Below are 16,032 nucleotides of genomic sequence, written 5' to 3'. Positions count from 1 at the left end.
GTATACTCAACTCATTTGAAGTATTAATAGTCATACCATATGGTTAAAATATATGCTTGGAGTAGGATTGTTTTATAGTTTTAAGGAAGAAGCTTAAATGAGTATATATTATGATGTATCAGTACTGAAATGCTGTTTTACTATTTTGTGTCCCAAATTCATTCCATCATCAAAGGTATTGATAACAGAACATGGCGACTTGGGAAATGGAAAGTTTTTGGATCCAAAGAACAGAATCTGTTTTAAATTTGATCACTTAAGAAAGGAGGCAACTGATCCAAGACCCTGTGAAGTAGAAAATGCAATTGAATCATGGAGAACTTCAGTAGAAACTGCTTTGCGAGCTTATGTAAAAGAACATTACCCGAATGGAGTCTGCACTGTAAGTCATCGGTAGCAGCTTTGTGTGTGTGTTTTACGTAAATGTGAGTCTTTAGTATCTCCCAAAATTTACAGTAACTTTCAGAATTGACAGTGTATAAAAATCTGTCATTTTTTCTTAAAGTATATATTTCTAAGAATTTTACTGTTTTTTCAAGAAATTCTGGATAATAAATAGATATAATAGGCTGGCTTAAAATGGAGAAATGGTTGTACGTTGATTTAAATCCATGTAGAAATTCTAATACATTGATTAAAGGAGCATGATATGGTGAGATTATGTAATCTTATGTTCATGACTCGTCTCAATAAGTTTAGATCAAATTTATTTTTATTAAATTACAGAAACAAAATTACTTGGAAGTAAAATTATGTGTTTATTTTCTTTCTTTCTTTATTTTTTTTTTTTTTTTGGAGATGGAGTCTCCTTCTGTAGCCCAAGCTAGATTGCAGTGGTGTGATCCCGGCTCACTGTGCAACCTCCACCTCCCAGGTCCCGGTTCAAGCAGTTTTCCTGCCCCAGCCTCCCGAGTAGCTGGGATTACGGGCATGCATCACCACGTCCCATTATTGTTTTTGTATTTTTAGTAGAGACCAGGTTGCACTGTGTTGGCGAGGCTGACCTTGAACTCTTGACCTTGTGATCCACCTTCCTCACCCTCCCAAGGTGCTGAAATTACAGATGTGAGCCTGTGTATTTTACAGTTACATTTCTTGTGTTTTTTTGTGTGGTTCTTTCATAGGTTCAGCCTATTTTTATATTTTCAAGAAATACATGCTGAGTGCAGTAGCACATGCCTGAATCCTGGCACTTTGGGAGGCTAAGGCAGGTGGATCACCTGAGGTCAGGAGTTTGAGACCAGCCTGACCAATATGGTGAACCCCTGTCTCTACTAAAAATACAAAAATTAGCTAGGTGTGGTGAGTGCCTATAATTACAGCTACTCAGGAGGCTGAGACAGGGAGAATCACCTGAACCCAGGAGGCAGGGGTTGCAGTGATCTGAGATTGTGCCACTGCACTCCAGCCTGGGGTACAGAGTGAGACCTTGCTTGTCTCAGAAAAAAAAAAAAAAATGCAACATATGGTAGTAGGAATAAATTTCTTTTTTTTTTAATTTCATAATATTATTTGTACCCTGACAAGCTTTTTTGGCACCCCCAATTTGTGCTTCAGTGGCCTTTTCCATCACCAGAGTGATCTTTTGAAATGCAAATCAGTTCATCAAAATTCCTGCTTGAAATCCTTAGAGATTTCCCATAGCACTTAGACGCCAGGCTTTTGAAGGTGGCTTAAAGACCCTGTGTATGTGACCTCTGCTTACCCCTCCAACCTTAACACTACCATATATCCCAGTTTATACCTGCTTTCTCAACATCATTAATATCACCAGTAGCATATCCCATTTCTTTCTTGGAAGTTTCTTAGGACAGAAATTGACGTGGTCTGCTTAAGTATCTAACTCTAATTATTTGAGAAATATTGTACCATAACCTTAAATATCTTATATATTACTTACATTATAACTTGTTTATCAGGATTGTTTTGGAGGAATAACTCAACAAGAGTAAGAGAGTACTTGTTAGAGTCTTCATTTGTTCTAGAGGATTGAAAGACAAATTAGTTATTACTTTTAGAGCAGTAGGCAGGGAGTGAAATAACATTGTGATACATCACAGGCATTCTCTTAACAACCTTTCTTAGTTATAAGTAAATTCGTTTGTTCCAATACTTTTAAATGACTAGAGAAACAGTAGCCTCTAAGATTGTGAAGTCAACAAAGATGATAATCACAAGCCAGGTCCAGTTTTTACTTGCATGGAAACAGCTAGATTAGTATCTGTATGTTTAAAATAAATTATATACTTATGAAAGTAGATGATCTAGAATGTTTGTAAATATTTTACAGTATAATTAATTTTAATAAATTATATTTCATTTAGTGTCCTCTTGTGGTCTAATAATTTGATTAGGTACGAATATTTGAGAACATGTTTTTCTAGCTACTATATTGGAACGATGGCCTACTTTGTATTTTATGTGTTCCTGTCAAAGTACTGTACAATTTGCAATATTTTATAGATGTTTCAAGTTTGGCGCTCCATGGCCCTAAATTCATTCCTATGCTTGTTTTCTTTGCCAATAAGGTGTATGGCAAAAAAATAGATGGACAGCAAACCATTATTGCATGCATAGAAAGCCATCAGTTCCAAGCAAAAAACTTTTGGTAAGTTAAAAGTTTGGATTTGGGGGAGTTTGGGCATTGATTTAAGTCTTTGTAGTTCTTGCTTTGGCTATACCTTGTTTGTTTATGATTAAGAACAATCTAGACATGATATAAAATTTTAGCCTTTTGTTATAAGGAAGGTAAATTTGTTCAACAGCCTAATCATTAAAGGTAGTGGTAAATCCATTGACATTCAGTGAAAAGAGTGTGGGACTAGCAAACAGCATCCTGAGGGAGCATGTGTGCCTGTAAGAACACCAGTTGGCAGTCCATATGCTCATTCTGTGAAGGGGCCGTTCCTGAATGAAACTTATGTGGAGGAGGAGAACAGAGGTAATTATAGAGTAAAAAATGTTGCTGCTTTTGTGAACTTTGTGACTCTGAAATAGAGGATTGCTTTGTACTTGGTTAGCCAATGTGAGGAAGTAATGACATGTTTTATACAATGAGGCAGATTACTATCATGCCTTGTAATTTTGTGTACAAATCATTCCATTATCCCTTATAAACATCAAGTTCTCAGGAGCACTGATTTACCCTACTAATCTTGGACCTTTGACAAGTTGTTGATCCTTTTTATTATTAGGCAAGACTATTTCTGAGACAGCATCTGTTATGAAATTCTGAGGTTCTTTAAGACTTCACAAGTCCACAATTGAATGAAATCTTTACATTTATCCCTCCTTAACATGCTGAGGTCACCAAAATAAGTATTGTCATAATATTTACATGTTAGTACATTAGTCTTTGACTCAAGTTAGTTGGTGGTGCTATTAAGGATAAAGTAACAGGTAACCCCTGTGGGCCAGTTGGGTTCATGGCTCAAGGTTGCTCTACTACTTAGCCATCTCAGAAATAAATACAAGGTTGCAAGATTAACCAAGAATATTTGGAGGAAGTCAGATTTATCACTGAAGGAAAATCAATTCCATATGTAAACATATGCCTTAATGACAAGCCGAAGTTCCCTAAAGGTTCCTGCATGTAGAGTTACTTTCATGGACTTAACATAAGTGTAGTTTCTCTATGGTGGGTCTAAAATCTTGTAGCATTAATCTGCTAGAATCCTGAAGCAATCAATATTTATAAAATTGTTACTAATTTATGTTATTTTGCCAGGAAATCATAATAAAATCAATCTTGTTGAGATGGAACCACTGCTAGAAGAAAATTCTTGTTACTTTATAATACATTGGAGATATTATAATAAATTTACTAATTTGTCTTTTTAAAATATAATTCCTTTGAGCTTTAACATATATAAAATAAAGAAAATGTCTGTCCTTGAGTTTTATTTTCTTTTTTTTTTTTTTTTTTTTTTTTTTTTTTGAGACGGAGTTTCGCTCTTGTTACCCCGGCTGGAGTGCAATGGCGCAATCTCAGCTCACCGCAACCTCCACCTCCTGGGTTCAGGCAATTCTCCTGCCTCAGCCTCCTGAGTAGCCGGGATTACAGGCACGCGCCACCATGCCCAGCTAATTTCTTTTTTTGCATTTTTAGTACAGACGGGGTTTCACCATGTTGACCAGGATGGTCTCGATCTCTTGACCTCGTGATCCACTCACCTCGGCCTCCCAAAGTGCTGGGATTACAGGCGTGAGCCACCGCACCCGGCTATTTTCTTTTTAGAGACACAGTCTTGCTATCTTGCCTGGGCTGGCCTCAAATACCTGGGCTCAAGTGGTCCTCCTGCCCCAGCCTCCCAAGTAGCTGGAACTACAGGCTCACACCACTGTGCCCAACTTGTCATTGAGCTTTCTGTTCTCACTATTTCACTTTACATGGGTAATTTTTCCTAAACCATCACTATAAGCATTGTATCACTTAAGTTAATGACTTTCACTTTCTGGAAAAAATATATTTTATATGCTTTGATAGGATTTTTCCAGTGATAATATCATGGCACAATAGTCTCAGTAAAATCTAAATAGTTAATACAAAGAACTATACTTCAAGCCACACATCTGTAATTTTAGCACTTTAGGAGACCAAGGCAATAGGATGACCAGAGGCCAGGAGTTCAGGCAGCCTGGGCAACATAGTAAGACCCCATCTCTAGAAAAAAAAAATAATTAGCCAGACATGATGGTGCATGCCTATAGCCCTGGCTACTTGGGAGGCTGAGGCAAGAGGATATCTTGAGCCCAAGAGTTCAAGTGTGCAGTTAGCTATGATCACACTACTGCACTTCAGCCTGGGTGACAAATCAAGACCCTGTCTCTAGAAGAAAAAAATATATATATTTAGTTCATCTAAAATATAAATAGAGTAAAAATCAGAAGCAACTAGTCTTGGATGTTTCTTAGATTTCAGTGGAGACATTCTTTTCTTGGTTTCTACCATTTCTCCAGCCTCGAGCAGTATTAGGGGCTTAATGTAAATGTTTGTTGAGTGAATACGTATTTGTAAAAGAGAGGGGCAGAATATAAGTAAAGGCTAGGACATACTTGCCGTTTACTCTGCCAGTGAAAGACTACTATCTACTCAGTGTCATTTACTGTTATGATAGTAATTGATTACTTTGGAAGAGTCTTTTGAAATAGTTCCCAATTTGGTACCCTTCTTGGTTTGGAATTCTTTTCCTTTCTTTTCTTTTCACAATCCATGATGATATAAGTGTATGTTATCTTAATCAGTATTGTATATGCTTATAACTCACTAGTTGGCTTGGTACTAATACCTCAATAAAAGGAATACTTCTTGTAGGATCATGAAACAAAAATGAATAAACCTCCATGTTATTTTTCCAACCAAATTCTTTGAAAAATCTTGGTTGAGTCACTTAAATCAAGACATATTATGAAATTATCTTTTATTTTGTAGAACATATACATTGTTCTAATAATAGTTTTCAAATATTCAGTGTAACTTTGAGTATGAGAATACAAATTGAGTATCTCTTATCCAAAATCCTTAGGACCGGAAGTCTTGTATTTCAGATTTTTAAATATTTACATCGTACCGGTTTAACATACCTAATTCAAACATTAAAAATTCAGAATGCTCCAATAATCATTTCCTTTGAGCATTGTGTCAGTGCTCAGGAAGTCGCAGATTTTGAAGCATTTCAGGTTTTGGGGTTAGGAAGACTCAGCTTGTACTGTCATTCTGTAGGCTTTATGATTGGGTAGACTGCATGAATAGTGAACTCAGAAATCACTGTCTAGCAAAAGCCTGTATAGTGATTCATTACCTTGTGACTATTATATACTATTGAAAAAATGCTAACATATCAGAATGCCCTTAGTGTGCAGAGAGCAGAGACAAAAAAAAAGTTACCATGGAAAGCTTGTCAGAAGAATAGAATGTCAGAAGCTAAACTACTCATCCAGAATTTATTTAAAAAGTAAAAATAAGATAAAATTCACTGGTAGACAAAAATTAATAACATACCAGTGGTTCGTAATTTCTCAGTTTCAAACGATGAATATGTATTTTAATGCCAAAAATCATTTCAGGAGCAGAGAAAGAGGATATGTCTTTTATCTGGAGACTTTAAACATAAAATTGGAAAACTTTTAAAAACTCATGTTAGTAACTATAGCCCTTTATTTCCAGATACCAAAACCTCCTTAGAGTGTTGTATAACATTTACTATCCAGTCTTTCTAAATTGTATGGTACTTTGTAATGTTCTGTAGATGTTAAACTACACTGAGTGTATTTATAAAATCAGTATCATCTACTGAATGATAATCTAAACGTTTATTCCATTGGTGTTGGAAATATAAGTGATTCAGTTGAAGAAATAGCTTAAAATTTTTCTCCAAAGTAGTTTTCAATTGAGTTTTGTATTGGTTTTTGTTTTGTTTTGTTTTGTTTTAAGGCTAGTCAAGTGGAGAAGGAACAAAGAAACCTGTAACTGATTGTGATCAATTAGTGGCAAACAGCACTGCACGCACACCAGCCCGAATTGTATTTTAAGCGTTAGCTTTAGAATTCTGGCATTAAATCCATTATGTAAGTTTTTATCTGTAAGGGTGAAGATTAAATTAAATATATATCATAACTGGACTTAACCTTTGATTCTTTTTGACTATTTCAGTGTTTAAAAATTAATGTCCAGTGTTCATCCCCCACACTCTCTCATACTGTAGCATGAAATATAATCTAAAACTTAAAATTGATTCAAATTATTTTCCCTACCTTATTTACAGCTGCTGTTTTTATTTTTAAGGAATGGTCGTTGGAGGTCAGAGTGGAAGTTTACAATCACTCCTTCAACCACTCAAGTGGTTGGCATCTTGAAAATTCAGGTATGAAATAAAAAATTTGTTTACTAATCTTCAGATGATTCTGGACAGATAAACAACTAATTCCTAAGTTTACATTTTCATAGTACATCATATAAATTTCTTTTCTAGGTCTTTGTTTTGGGGTAATGGGTAAAAGAGTAGTGCTGTTTTAAATCTTTTAAATAAGCTTGCAGTTCATTCCCTAGTCATCAGAAATCTGCAAGGATAGCTGACAGATTATAAAACACAGCTAAAATTAGATGCTGCCATTTGGTCTGCTCTTCAGATACAGTTTGTTCATGTAGGCATCTTCTGAGTTTGAGTTGTGTACTTTCTCTCCTCTGAATTAGGTGGAGTTTGGTGAAGTATAATATTAATATATATGCTTATGTGTAGTATAAATATATATTACATGGGTGTACTAACGTGTATATTACATGTTACATACATCTTTTAAATATCTTCTGTACTCATATTTGGCTTCTTACATGAAACCTACTAGAATTGGATTCTTTGACTCTTCATGTAAGCTCAGATGTTTATGTAGAAGAATGTTTGATAACTAAGACCAAGTATCTGAATATAAGTATTATTAAATAAGTTAGAGGAATGTATTGACTAATATTTTTCTGTTTTGGTTCACTTACCTAGTACAGTTATTGAGCATCTGTCATGAAATATATTGTGCTAAGCAGCTGTAAAGGAATAAGGGTGAATCAGACTGCTGCTTAGGCATCTGACTGCAGTATAGATTTCTAGTCTTATATTCTATTGCTTTTTTATGTCTTGGTGCCTGTCCCTTAGGAACAAGAGAATAGAAGTTAAGAGTGTGGATTTTGAAACCAGGCTTCCTGAGTTTGAGTCCCAGCTCTGCCAGTTAATAATTGTGTGACATCAGGAAGTCATTTAAGCTCTTTTTGTTTCTTCATCTTTGAAGAAAAAAATTAAAAAGCTTACACGACTATTTGAAGATTAGTTAATATGGCTAAAAGGGTTAGAACAGAGACAGACACCAACTACTCGATGAATGGTAGTCATTATTTATCAGCATGATTCTTTCTTTACTTAGGCCTCAGTGGCTCTTACCTGGATAATTACAGCAGTTTCTAAAATAATGCCACTTGTAGGTCCAAAGCTTACTGAGAGCAAGGATTGTCTGGTTTACAGTACAGTCTTCAGCATTTAGCATAGTACCTAGCATATGATTGTTGTTTTGTTGAATTGCTGGACTCTTTGACATTCACACTGCCGTCAAAAAAGATAATTTTTAAAATTTAAATGTGAATAGGTTACTTGACTATGTAAGACCATTTAGTGGTACACTGTCATCTACCAGATAGTTTAGACGTATTTGCATGACATACAAGGCCCAGATTTGACTGGTTTGCTCCCTGTATATATTTCTCCAGCTATTACTCTCTTCAACTTCACATACCTCTAATCCTTTCTGAAATATGCTGAAGTTCTTTTTTAACCCTCAGAGAGAATCTGGAGTACTGCTAACATACTTTATACTTAACCTTTACCATGTTGTGCTGAAATACGAGATCAGGGACTATGTCTTTTTAAAAGCCATGTACCCTCAGAACCTTATGTAGTAGCAGTATTTATAGCACCCACTCAGTTAATGTTGGTTGAGTACATTTGTGTCTGAGTTTGGGGAATTAAATGATTGGTGGAAATACACAAAAAAGGAGCAGAGTTGGGAGGGAATATTGTGAGCTCAAATTTGGACATCTTGGTTTTAGGTACCAGTAGAATGAATGACCATGAGGCAAAAATGTTCAGCAGTCAGGTCAATAGAAGCCTTACCTGAATAACTACAGGAATATTTCTAACTAGTCTCATCACTAGGCCGAGGGCAGGAAGAGTCTTGCTGAAGTTCAGAAGTTCTGAAGCTCAGCAGAGGAGTCTAGACTAGAGCTGAAATTTGTAGTCAGTTTGCATTGATATGCTTGTTGAAGCAGTGAGCATCTTGATTCCTGTAATGTGGTTTCTGTAATTTCTTTTCCTAATAGGTTCATTATTATGAAGATGGTAATGTTCAGCTAGTGAGTCATAAAGATATACAAGATTCCCTAACAGTGTCTGTAAGTAATTAATTCCACAATAAAATTTAACCTAATACCTCTGTGAAACCGGAACAGTTTTGGAGTGAACATTTTAAGTAATGTTTCTGTTTCAGGTTAAAGTGTTTTCTGATAGATTAAAGTAATTGTAAACCTGTACCTAACTCTTTTTCAGCTTTATTGAGATATCATTTGTATACCATTCTGTTCCCTTATTTAAAGTATAAGCTTCACATTTTTTTTTGTAAGTTACTGACAGTGTTGGACAGCAGTCACCACAATCTAATTTTAGAACATTTTCATGTTCCTTAAAAGAGACCCTGTACCATTAGCAGTCATTTTCCATTCTACCCAGCCCTTACCCCAGAACCGTCCCAGCCTTAGGCAGTGGTTAATCTACTTTTTGACTCTATGGATTTGCTTGTGTTGGACATTTTATATAAATATAATCATAATATATAGTCTTTCATGACTGGCTTCTTTCATTTAACATGTTTTCAACGTTCATCCTTTTTGGAATTAGTAGTTTTTTCCTTCTTATGCCAAATAATACTCTATTGTATGGACATACCACATTTTATCCATTCTTCTGTAGATGGACATTACTGTTTTCTACTTTTTGCTGCTGTGAACATTTGTGCACTATTTTTTGCATAGACGTTTTAATTTCTTTTTGGTATATACATAGGAGTGGAATTGCTGGGTGGTGTGGTAACTATGTTTAACCTTTTGAAGAACTGCCAGACTGTTTTCCATTTTATAGTTTCACCAGCAGTGTATAAGAGTTTCCATTTTTCAACATTTTTTTCCAAAATGTGTCCTATTGATGATAGCCATCCTAGTCAGTATGAAGTAGTGTTTTACTGTGATTTTTATTTACGTTTTCTTGATGCTAATGATTTTGAGCATCTTTTCATGTGCTTATGACCATTTGTCTATCTTTTGGGGGGAAATACCTATTCAGATCCTTTGGTCATTTCCTGATTATTCATATTTGTATTATTGAGTTGTAACTGTTCATACAGTCTGGATACAAGTCCAGTGTATCACATACATGATTTCAATATTTTCATCCTTCTGTGTGGTGGTTTTTTTTACTTTCTTGATACTGTTTGCAAAACAGAAGATTTTGGTTTTGATTTCTCTTTGTCACTTGAGATTTGATATATTAATAGAAACCATTGCCTACCCAAGATCATGAAGATATACTCCCGTGTTCTAAAAGTATTATATAATATTTTAGTCTTAAACATTTAGGTCTGTGACCTTGTACCTAACTTTTAAATTGTATTGTACCTTTTCATTTCAGTAGCTATTTGGATCATGATTAAATGAAGCTTTTTTTAAGCTCATCTTTCAAATTTAAGAATTTTTGAACTTGGTTTTGTTTCTCCACAGAATTATTTCATACATTCATTCCATTGTATGTGCAATTGCTTCCTTGTTGATTTTTTTTTTTTTTTTTTTTTTTTTTTGAGACAGGACCTGGTTCTGTCACCCAGGTTGGCATAATAATCTCAGCTCATTGCATCCTCTGCCTCTAGGACTCAAGCCATTCTCCCACCTTTGCCTCTGCCTCCTGAATAGCTGGGACTACAGGCACATGCCACCACACCTAGCTAACTTTTTTTTTTTTTTTTTTTGGTAGAGATGGGGTTTCACCATGTTGCCCAGCTAGTCTTGAACTCCTGGGCTCATGCAATATACCCACCTTGGCCTCCAAGTGTTTGGTTTTTGGTTTTTTTGTTTTTTTGTTTTTTTGTTTTTTTGTTTTTTGCCCCATGAATATTGACAGTATAACCTTAACAGTGAAGTTTTCTCATCTGTTTGTGTCATATACCTAAAAGTATCCATATTATAAATATCAACTGCTTATATACAAAATAAGCTAATTTACAAATATTAAAGAAAAATGTATTTTTAACTCAAGAAAGCATTTAATTTTAAGAAACATGTATGAATGTGCTAAGCCAGATGCTACCTAAGAAGATAAGCTATATATTTATAAATACACATATATATATACATATATGTATTTTTTTGAGACAGGGGCTCACTTTTGCCCAGGCTTGGAGTGCAGTAGTGTGAACACAGCTCACTGCAGGCGTGACATCCTGGGCTCAAGCAATCCTCCTGCCTCAGCCTTTCTAGTAGCTGGGATTACAGTCATGTGCCACCACTCCCAGCTAATTTATTTTTTGTAGAGATGGGGTGTCTCACCACATTGCCCAGGCTAGTCTCAAACCCTGGCCTCAAGCAACCCTTCTGCCTTGGCCTCCCAAAGTGTTGGGATTACAGGCATGAGCCACCACACCCAGCCCCGAAGCTATATTTTTAAAAATTTTCATTAGCACTTAAGTGATTTCTGCTTTGACCTAGTTGGTACTCTCCTTGCAAAATTTGCCAGTGAAGAGAACTTACTAATGTCTGGTTTTCTATGAGATGTTCTATTCCATATAGTTATATATCGTATGTAATAACCACGATTCAATATTATTCACATAACAGGGGTACTTGGTGCCATCTTGTTTGGGGAGTTTGGCATTGAACAAAGATGCTTCCTGGCTGGGTGTGGTGGCTCATTTCTGTAATCCTATCACTTTGGGAAGCTGAAGTGGGTGGATCACTTGAGGTCAGGAATTCAAGACCAGCCTGGCCAACATGGTGAAACCTCATCTCTACTAAAAATACAAAAACCCCGTCTCTAGTAAAAGTACAAAAATTAGAGGGGTGTGGTGGCACACACCTGTAGTCCCAGATATTCGGGTGGCTGAGGCTCTAAAATTGCTTGAACCTGGGAGGCGGAGATTACAGTTAAGCCTTGATCACACCACTTCACTCCAGCCTACATAACAGGGTGAGACCCTGTCTCAAAAAAAAAAAAGATGCTTTCTAAGAGAAATTTGTCCACAAAATTACAGACTGTGGGGTTTTGAGAGACGGTGGTAGTAATAAAACTTGACTAATATGCCAGTTTTTGCTCAGTTTTTTTTTTTTTTTTTTTAGGAATAACCATTTTTACTCTAAGGAGGTTTTCATTGTTTCATATTTTTACACCATATATGTAAAGTATAAGGTATTCAAGAATTTTACATTAACACTTTATTTTTAAAATTCGGATTTCTGTTAACTTTACTATTAGGAAAAAGCAAACAAATTCACCTATTGACACATGAAAAAATAAAATCTAGAAAAAAAAAGTCCAGAAAAAATACGTTCTTCCCGACTAGTGATTTTTTTTTTTGTATCACTGTTCTGTTACATGATGTTCAGTAAATATTTAGCAATATTTAAAGAATCACCAATTAGAAATCTGGATCAAACTTCTTACCCATAAAGGTTGTCTATTGGAATGCATGTGCAGTGTTTAAAATTGAACTTTTCATCAATGTGTTTATCATTCAAATTTCACTTTTCTTAGCCAGCTTAACACTGAAACCAGGCTTATTCTGTAGACTTTTAAAATAATTTTACCTATTTCCCCTTTAGACTTAGAATAATTGATCTTACAGTATTTTTCTCTGATATAATTTCCATCTATGTTATTTATTATATTAGCCATACATATATTTTAAAATAATAGTGGTTTAGTTTTAAATTACTATTTTATTTTGGTTTTGTTTTTATTCAGAATGAAGTGCAGACAGCAAAAGAATTTATAAAGATTGTAGAAGCTGCAGAAAATGAATACCAGGTATGATTTTTAAAAATATTATATAAGCTACACTCACATATGAATTAATGGCACTGAAATTTTAATTTCAGCCATAAGCCTGAAGTTTTCCATTGCATAAGTTAGAGTCTTTTTATTGTATGTCTGCTTTTAACACAAGGACAGACTTATTAAGGTATAGGCAAAAAGAGTGGCAAATAAATTGAATTCCATTAATATTTTATATTTTAAAAATACTAAGACTAGGTTTTAGCCAACTATAATTTCTGAGTGCAGATTGAGTACCCCTGATCTGAATTGCTTGGGACCAGAAGTGTTTTAGATTTCAGATTTTTTTTGGATTTTGGAATATTTGCATTGTATATCTACCAGTCAAGCTTCCGTAATCTGAAAATTAGAAATCTGCATCAATGCTCCAATGAGCATTCCCTTTGAGCATCATGTTGATGCTCGAAAAGTTTCAGGCTGTGGAGCATTTGGATTTTTCAATAAGGGATGCTCAACCTGTATCAGTCAAAATATGGCAGACTTTAAATGGCTACTTTGTTTCTGGTTGGAAATTTTAATTCAGGCTGTGTTGTACCATTTGGATTATGTATTATCTGCTCAGATCACATTTATTTTGTATTTTACTTCTTACGTTATTTATCAGCTTCTAAACTACAGTCTTGAGTTTAAGCATTTAATTTGTGAATTGGACAAGTTTTTACTTCTTAAAAATAGTAATTTATAAATTGTTCTGACATTAAATAAATTCAAAATGAGGACACAAATATTAAATCTGATTTATAATTTTCACTAGGCTGCTTAAATAAAACTTGTTCCGAAAACATCTGTGTGCTTTATAAATTGCTCTGTGCCTTTGCTTTACTTTAAACTTCTATTGTTTTTCATAGACTGCCATCAGTGAGAATTATCAGACAATGTCGGACACTACTTTCAAAGCCTTACGTCGACAGTTGCCAGTTACACGCACTAAGATTGATTGGAACAAGATCCTCAGCTACAAGATTGGCAAAGAGATGCAGAATGCATAAGATGAACATTGCATGACTGGATCATTTTAGTGTCTTTGCGTTAAAAAATTATTGCTAAAGTATTCTGAACTGTCAGGCTGCCCAGTCAGGTGGGCTATTGCCATTTAAAATCACTGTAATTAATTAGTTTGATTAGAGCACAAAGCTTAGCTAATCAACCATTATTTTTCATTTTGTTTGTTCTAAGAGGATTGAAAATCAGTTTAAATGTCTTTCTGTTAGGACTTTCTTTCTTACAGTGAAGAGATGATTCTTCTAGTTTATGGTTAAAAGTTTTTGAAGTGTTTCAAAAATATTTTACTAACTGTAACCCTAAAATTGTTGTCTTTTGGTTTATGAAATGGGTAATTTTGATATTTCCCCAGTTCTTTTTAATGGAGTCAATAATGGACATTCTAGATTAAGGTGGTTGATGGATTTAGCCATATATGCTGCTAAAGAAATTGTCTACCTTTTCTTCCTCACCTGTTCCATTTATGTAAGGTTGAGATTAGAGGGAAAACATTTTCTATATCAATTGTGTTTAAACCTTTCAAGGTTATTTAGCTAGCTTAGTGTTTAACTAAATTTTTTTCAAACAAGGCAAGGTCTAATGCTGTTTTGAGATTCTGAAATTAAATGAAAATACTTATTTCAGAAATGCATTTAATGCTTTTTTCTTGTGACAGTTACGCAAATCAGCTTGAATTCCATATGTCCCTGAGTTATTTTTATCATAAAGCCACAAGTGTATTATAACAAGGCAAATTGTAATATATATAATCCTGAATTCATGACCATGTCTCAGTTTATTTTTTTTTCTTCGATTGAAAAGTACTGAAATTCAGCGTGCCATTGAAATACAAATTTTCCTATTTATTTGAGTAGAAAATCACTTACCAGTGAGTCATATATATTTTAAAATACTTTCTTTGGATATTGTAATTCTTAACTGGTTGTAAATTAGAAAAGCTGGGATTACATATGGTGTGTGGTTACAGTCTTAAATTTTTTTATCCTCCTATGCATCATAAGCATGTTTGTAATATTTTTAAAAAATAGTTCTATTGATACTACAGGAATTTCAAGCCTGTGGTGAATGTTAGTATTTACCACAGGGAGTGAAGTGGAGTTATGGTTTCATTCAATAGAGTATTGCTTATTATACTTGAGTGGAATCCTCTCCTCACGTACTCCTGCAGATGTCTGGGCCTGGAATTTTTTTTTTTTTTTTTTTTTTCTTAAGAAAAACACTTTTATTATGTACAATAAAATATTTCATTAGCTTGAATTGTATAGGTTTTTTAAAATTCTCTCAAAGCATGTTTAATTTCCTTTTAAAGTCACTGTTGGGCTTTGAAAGCATTGAGAATATAATATGAAATTATGACCTTTTTGGCTAAATCATCTTTTCTTTAGTTGTAAATTAGTTTTGGCACATTGGGATTTCTAAAGTAAATGAATTGGTAACATTAATTATCAATTCCTTTTTAAAATATATATATTTAAGAATTTGATGGCGAACTAAATACTAGATCTAATTGATAAGCTTAGTTGTATCAGCTAGGCTATCATGAGTTTGTATCCCATGAAGGTCATCAATTACTTGTCTCTTTTTTAGTCTGGAATGCATTATTGAAAATATATGCAACCGCTTTTAAGGTGATGCCGCCTGTGAGATGGAAGATCTATCAAAAATAATTTAGAACAGTCTGAAATAATTATTGCACAGAGTAGACTAGTCTTTTATAGTGTAACAATGGCATTTATTAAAGAAGTGAAAGAAAAGTAGAAACTCGGTATCCTGTAGCTCAGGGATGTCGTTTTAATAGGAGCCATTATGGCTGCTTTGCTGAATAGGCTGAAGTGTGGTGGCAAAGGCACAATCAGGGAGAACAGCTGGGAGACTACTGCAGTAATCTAGTTGAGAGAACATGCTGGCTTGGACCCAGGTGGTTGCTGTAGTGATGGTATGAAGCAGTGAGGTCTGGATAAGGTAAAATGAGCAAAACTTGGGGAGAGATTGGTCGTGGAGTGTGAGATGAAGTGAATCATCAAGGATGTTTGGGGCTTGAGAAATTGAGGAAGATTGCAGGAGCAATTTTAAGTAATTTTTAAGTAATTTAAGTAAGAGGTTGGTTTGGGGAAGGAGGCTGGTCACGATTTCAGTTTTCTATTCAAAGGGGAAATATCTCATATAGCAGTTAGATACAGGAGACGGGAACCAGAAGAAAGCTCTGGGCTAGAAGAATGGAAAAGTGAATGAACCTGGGGAACAATTTTACAGGCAGACAGGATGAAGGACATCAAGGTTAGTGATAGTAAATTTAAAGTAAATGAGACCAATGATGAGCATGGTTGTGTGTTTTTCTTCAACCATGTAAAGCTGTATGTGTGCAGGCATAGAGTAGATGAAATAAATTTCACCAAAG

General features: G+C 34.7%; 1 protein-coding gene across 1 annotated transcript in view; it reads left to right on the top strand.

The window, feature by feature from the left end:
* Positions 1–14,990, top strand: part of CAPZA2 (capping actin protein of muscle Z-line subunit alpha 2) — a 54,966-nt gene extending 39,976 nt beyond the window's left edge. Inside the window, exons 5-10 of the mRNA XM_032276216.1 lie at positions 176–382; positions 2,529–2,608; positions 6,785–6,863; positions 8,861–8,932; positions 12,543–12,605; positions 13,481–14,990. Of these exons, the coding sequence (XP_032132107.1) occupies positions 176–382; positions 2,529–2,608; positions 6,785–6,863; positions 8,861–8,932; positions 12,543–12,605; positions 13,481–13,621 (642 nt within the window). The 3' untranslated portion in view covers positions 13,622–14,990. The remainder of the gene's footprint in view (positions 1–175; positions 383–2,528; positions 2,609–6,784; positions 6,864–8,860; positions 8,933–12,542; positions 12,606–13,480) is intronic.
* Positions 14,991–16,032: the final 1,042 nt, after the last annotated feature.

This window comes from Sapajus apella, unplaced genomic scaffold (assembly GCF_009761245.1).
Source record: "Sapajus apella isolate SASKATOON/1434 unplaced genomic scaffold, GSC_monkey_1.0 scaffold7, whole genome shotgun sequence".
NCBI lineage: Eukaryota > Metazoa > Chordata > Mammalia > Primates > Cebidae > Sapajus > Sapajus apella.
The sequence above is the reverse complement of the archived record's forward strand: the minus strand, read 5'-3'. Positions and strand labels throughout refer to the sequence as shown.